Source organism: Pyxicephalus adspersus, chromosome 1 (assembly GCF_032062135.1).
Source record: "Pyxicephalus adspersus chromosome 1, UCB_Pads_2.0, whole genome shotgun sequence".
Lineage (NCBI taxonomy): Eukaryota > Metazoa > Chordata > Amphibia > Anura > Pyxicephalidae > Pyxicephalus > Pyxicephalus adspersus.
The window spans coordinates 139118329-139124604 of NC_092858.1; the positions used below are offsets into that span (position 1 = coordinate 139118329).

Sequence of the window (6276 nt, forward strand, 5' to 3'; positions counted from 1 at the left end):
CCTTATACCAATTTAGAAAGAAAATATATATAGGTAATAAAAACATACCTGGCATGCAAGGAGAAAAACAAATATTTGCAGCACATATATAAAGAATTATACTTTGTCAGTGTTTTATTCTTGCTTTAGTGTATAAGGTGTCACAGGATAAACACTATATGGTATTTTAGCCTGCTGTGTTCTGCATTTTTTTGCTATAAACCATTTTTATCAATTTGCTCTTTTTTCATAGAACACAAATTGCAGATATATGTTCCTTTCAAACCATCTGTTACTCGGCTGCTCTACTCAGCTTTTTCTCACTATCCCTGTCACTGTAGGATGTATAATCATTTCTCACTGTGCTCCATGCTCAGTATATAACACATTGCATCTCTTTCTCTATGTCTGAATCATTGTGCTGGCCTAATATCCAATATCCTGAGCAACATTCTTATTTAAATCATACAGAATATTTGTGTAAACTTGATAGATACTGTGTCTCCTCAAACAAGCAGTAGTCGCTGTCACACCTAGTTATTAAACATCATTTATCTGTGGTTAACAGCTGTTCTGATAGAACATTTAAATCCCCTCCCAATGTATAGGCTGTATAAATAGAACGGCTGGGGTAGTGAGATACAGAGCCCAACTCTACTTGGACAACAATGGGTAAGATGCTCAGCTGAGCTCCAAGAAATGGGTTACTGATGTATTATTTCAGCACCTATATACTGACTATTGTAATATACAGGTCTGGTTATTTTATGTCTATCTGTAATGTATCCTGTGTGTGGGTGACACTAATATTCAAGATTTATAACTACAAGAAAATATTTGATTTGTGTATCCTAAATTATTGCTTTGCAAATCTAATCTAGTTGCAGAATGCTTTTCTGTGGTATCCATTTGTAAAATAAAAACATTTTTCAAGAATAATAAAAGTTAAACCCTAGTTAGACCTTTTTTTCCCAGAGCAAGGGAACCCCTGTCAACTTTTATTGCTGTTCTTGGCGGCCCAGGTAAGAATTCTCTACACATATATCATATATATATATATATATATATATATTCAACAGGGGCCCAATCAGCAATAAAAATATAGCTCTGAGAGTTTCCTAACCTAAACAATAATGTGTTACTTTTAATAGCAGATGACCTAAAGTGATGCTTATGCTACTCCAGTCTAAATATGTTTGTTTTGTAAAACCTTTAACAAAAAGTTAAAAAGGTTGACCACATGTCTGCCTTAACCCTACATACTGAAAATTGTAGTTACAATGCAGCCTATAGCAATCCTATATTTATGTACAAAAAAAGCAAAGTAACAAATGTAAATTGTGTACAATGTCTAGTGACATTAATTTAACATAGGATCTACACGAAGATCAGGCTCTTACTAAAGAATGCTGCTTGGCAGTAAAAGAATAACGAAGGTGGTAATTCATACAAGTGGCAAGAGATTTTTTTTAAAAGTTTTTGAAATTTCTATATAAATAATTTTAAGTGTAGAGACTTCCCGAGGACAGATAACAATTCCTATCTAGCATATAATTTTAATTATGCCTAAAATTATTTTTGATGTTTGCTATTTATAGAAGCCTATATTCGTATATTGTTTTTATTGTGTTAGATGCATAGATTTTAGATTAGCCACTGGAAGGGGTCCACATGATTCAGTTCTATCACTGTGCTTTTTGCTTAAAGATCTTTTCTAGACAGCTAAATACATAGATTAAATATAAAGCAGATGTTTAACCTACCAAAGGATACTATCAATTCAGGGACAATTTACATGTCCCTGCCATGCAGTACAGGCAGAAGGATGATACACCTAACAGTAAAGATGTACAGCCCCAAAGGACAGCTGTGGACATAATGTGTTACATGTCCTATTATTGTACTCAACAAGGATGTGATAGCTGCAATCCAGTATAAAATTAAAAAATTCTGTTTATCCAAAAAACTTGACACATATAGGTTGTCGCAAATCTGTTGCAATACATTTCCAGACCATAAAAAAAATCTGCTTAAACGCTTTAAAACAGGATGTTCCTTGACAGCATATTAGCAACAAAACCAATTGACTAATAATCTGCACCCGACCTCAGCAGTTTGAGTGCTGCAAGATGCTCATGCCAAGTCAACTATTAGGAACTAATAATTAATATATAATTGCATTTATTTGTGTCTTTAATATTAGTCTGGTATTCATCTTCAAGAACTATCCGAAGTATTACCTGGCCCTGCACTGTCATTGCAATAAACACCAGCTTTAGGAACTTTAGTCCGCTGGTGGACCACTTAAACCTATCTCTTTTAATAACCCTACTCAGTATCTTTTTAATATCTAAATACTGCATAGTGACATACCAAAAAAGCTCTGCCCCCTTTCCAACTGGTTACACTTTTAGGGCGACCAGATTTTTGAATAGTCAACAAAGATCATGGCCTGTGTATAATTAAAAGTTCTAGGTGGCCTACCTGCCTTATAATGCAATCAAACTGGGTTGCTGAATCTACACTGTGCATATATATGTTGAAACTATTTATTGTGAATATGGAGTTCAGCCACTCTTGGTTCATAGAGCTAACAGACATGTTCTGGGTTACCATTGAAGTCTAATGAGTCTAACCATTGGGTCTCTTGTACATTTACACTGAGTGCTCAAACTGTCTCTTCTGCCCCTGACAAACTAATGGAAAAGGAAATGTGTTCTCTGAATGTACTGATTACCCTTACTACCTTTGATGTGTAGGTCAGATTTGTCAAATAGTATAGTGATTCCCCATTGCTAAACTCCAGAGCTTGGCCAGCAGTAAAACAGGAATTCTAATTATCACAGCAGCAGGAATCCTGAAAGGCCAATAAGTTTTTTACTCTGTTCAAAATCTGCCATATATTTAAATATGTACCCAAGACTAATAGATCAGATTCAGGTGGCATTAGCCTTTAACACACAAAATCTGAACAGGTATTTACATTCTTTGAGTATTATTAAAAGTATGAGTTGGAAGCTAAGGATTTATTGTAATTAAACCATTACTCAAGTTGTTCTAATTTATAAAAATGTCTTGACAAGTGCACTTACAAGGTTTGAAAGGTTTGCACTTAGTATAGGAAGGAGCTGACAGGTTTGTAAAACACAAATGCCTATTAATCTAGGTAAGATATGGATCTATAAAAATTATTTAATTACATTGAAATTTTATGACATGCTGACCTCTATTACTATTGCCCTTTTTACAGGGGTCCAAGGGATGATTGGGTCTCTGCCATGGTTACTCTTGACTGGATGGGCTGTTTGTGGGTATACACTGGAGCTATCAGCAACATTAAAACTTCAGAATGGTCATATGTTAAATGGAATCAAAACAGAAGAAATCTTGAACTACCCAACCAGTGGTAAGTGACACACACACACACACACATATATATATATATATATATATATATATATACACCCCTAGTCAGTTCAAGAAAAGTCATTTTACTTTCATGTCTATAGAAAAATTAAATATGATCAGTTTGCAGAAAAAAAAACATCTTTTATGATGACTTATGATGACAAAAATATATATGATAAATTTTGCACAAGGTCAATATATGTTTTTAAGCCAGGGACTGTGCAAGGTTGACCAATGGGATTTGATACATTTTTTTCACATTTTTTAAACATTTTATGTAAAGATATTTTTTTTGTATAGAATGAGAAAAGTTAGAACCTGCTGTGTCCCACTAGGGAAAGCCTCTATTTGTTCTGGTCTCCATTGTCCCCATGACTAAGATTAATGTAAAATCCAACATTCTACGTTATCATCAAAACAGAAACAGAATGGAAGTTATCAAATGGGGTCACTTTTTCTGATGACAAAATAATAGGTGAAGAGATCTTTCTGAATCTAATTAGTTTCCCTGTTACTTTGTTATGTCTACAGGAAAGTGGGTAAAGGGAAATCTACCCATTAAGTGTTTTACCATTCCCTATGTTTCAACAAGCTCATAGATAATGGATTCTTTATGTAGGATATTATGGCTTAGTACATTACCATGATATTATTACAACATTTAGCATTTATTGATAGTATACTGTACATTTTATATTAGCATAACTAAAAAGAATACAGTGTGTGAGAAGTAAACCGTTCTTATATTCTAAAGTTCATGTTATGATACTGTAGGCTATAACTACTAGTGTATTTTTTTTCACAGCAAAATCGTACCCAGAAAGCTGCACAGCAATAAAGCATGGAAGTAATGGCCTATATGTCATAGAGCCAAAACCAGGTATTCGCTTACTGGTACGTTGTGAACTTGACGGAGAAGATGGTGGGTGGACCGTCATACAGAAAAACTGCAAAAAAACTCCAAAGATTTGGGATACCACATGGGACTGCTACAGGAAAGGTTTTGGAGACCTGCAAAGTGACCACTGGCTGGGAAATGAAAACATTCATTTATTGAGCACACAAATGTTGCACCGCATACGCTTTAGAGTGCGTTCTTCTTATGGAGCACAGCACATAGCTAACTATGATTCCTTTGCTCTTGAGGGGGAACAAAATTGCTATAGAATCCGATTGGGACGATATTCAGGCAATGCTGGAGATGCTATGACATCTGGGCAACCTAGTGCAGGGCATGATAATATGCGGTTTTCTACTCGTGATCGCGACAATGATTTATCAGGGTCAAACTGTGCATACATTGGTGGTGGGGGATGGTGGTATGACAACTGCAGGTTTGCCAATCTAAATACTGGCTCTAGCATATACTGGCAGCAGCTCTGCAAAGGAGATTGTCAGTCTAGTGATATACTTATTCAGCCAGTTTATAGCTGCCCAGAGGATGGAGGAGGAGGTGACAGTGGTGGTGGAGATGGTGGTGGTGGTGGAGGAGACGGAGGTGGTGGTGGAGGAGATGGAGGTGGTGGTGGAGGAGATGGTGGTGGGGGAGATGGAGGTGGTGGTGGAGGAGATGGAGGTGGTGGAGATGGAGGAGATGGTGGTGGAGGAGATGGAGGTGGAGGAGACGGAGGTGGCGGAGGAGACGGAGGTGGTGGTGGAGGAGGAGGTGGTGGAGGAGACGGTGGTGGTGGTGGAGGAGATGGAGGTGGTGGAGGAGACGAAGGTGGCGGTGGAGGAGGAGATGGAGGTGATGGTGGAGGAGGAGATGGAGGTGGTGGAGGAGATGGAGGCGGTGGAGGAGGAGGTGGTGGTGGCGATGGAGAAGATGAGTACCCAACACCAAATCCATGTCAATATGACAAATAAGCTATGGGTGTTGTTGTTAGATGATTGTATATATGCTGTTAAAGCTTTAGTTTATCACATATTTAATAACGTAACATTAAAGCATAAACTGAATTGGGATATTATTTTGGGGGATTCTTTTATGCTTATGCTTTTTAATGCTTTGTAGTTTAAACAATGTAAGCTCACAGAACCTAACTATTGAATAAGCAATAAAAGTAGATATAAATTAAGATATTATGTGTAATGATTCTGAATACACAACAGTCATGTGCATGACTTCACAATATACAGATTTGGTTAGTACAGGTTTCTTGCATTAAATAAAGTTTGGTTATACGATTTAACATTGTGGTTTGTAGCTAATTGTTGGTATTCCAGAAGTGATATCAACACTGCAAAGTTCTGCTTTGGCACTTGCCAGAACACATAATTGGTCTTTTCAATTGCATAAAATCACTTTTTGAATTTATATATGTACAGCAAACATAAAATATTCATTTATTATGTGGCTATAACCTGATTGTAAAAAAAGACCTACTATGTTTTTCAAGGAAAACATTGTGTAAAACAAGGAAATTCTTTGGATTATCTTTTTAGCAACCTTAAATTCAACTTGAGAAAAAAATCTTTTTTTAGAATGCATTTTTACCAATAATCTTTTACCCCTTACTACCCATTTACTGTTTTCTAAGAAGAAAAGTTAGACACTTGCTAAGAACCTTATCAATTACATAGTAGGTTAGGTTGGGTTGAAAAAAGACATAAGTCCATCAAGTTCAATCACTAGGGAAATAAACATATCCCAGATATAAAACCATATAAGACATAGTTGGTCCAGAGGAATGCAAAAAACCCCTCGTACAATTTGCTTCAACAGGGGAAAAAAATTCCTTCCTTATTCCATGAGGCAATCGGATGTTCCCTGGATCAACAGTCACTGTTATCTTTACTTTAAAGCCTTAATACCCAGTTATATTCTGTGCTTCTAGAAAAGCATATAGCTTTGTCTTAAAGCAATCTATAGTAGTTGCTGAAACTATT

At 36.2% G+C, this 6276-nt stretch overlaps 1 protein-coding gene across 1 annotated transcript in view; it reads left to right on the top strand.

Moving 5' to 3' along the window:
- Positions 1-605: 605 nt before the first annotated feature.
- The window catches only part of LOC140333868 (fibrinogen-like protein 1-like protein), a 10017-nt gene continuing 4346 nt past the window's right edge, over positions 606-6276 (top strand). Inside the window, exons 1-3 of the mRNA XM_072415889.1 lie at positions 606-651; positions 3230-3385; positions 4193-5053. Of these exons, the coding sequence (XP_072271990.1) occupies positions 648-651; positions 3230-3385; positions 4193-5053 (1021 nt within the window). The 5' untranslated portion in view covers positions 606-647. The remainder of the gene's footprint in view (positions 652-3229; positions 3386-4192; positions 5054-6276) is intronic.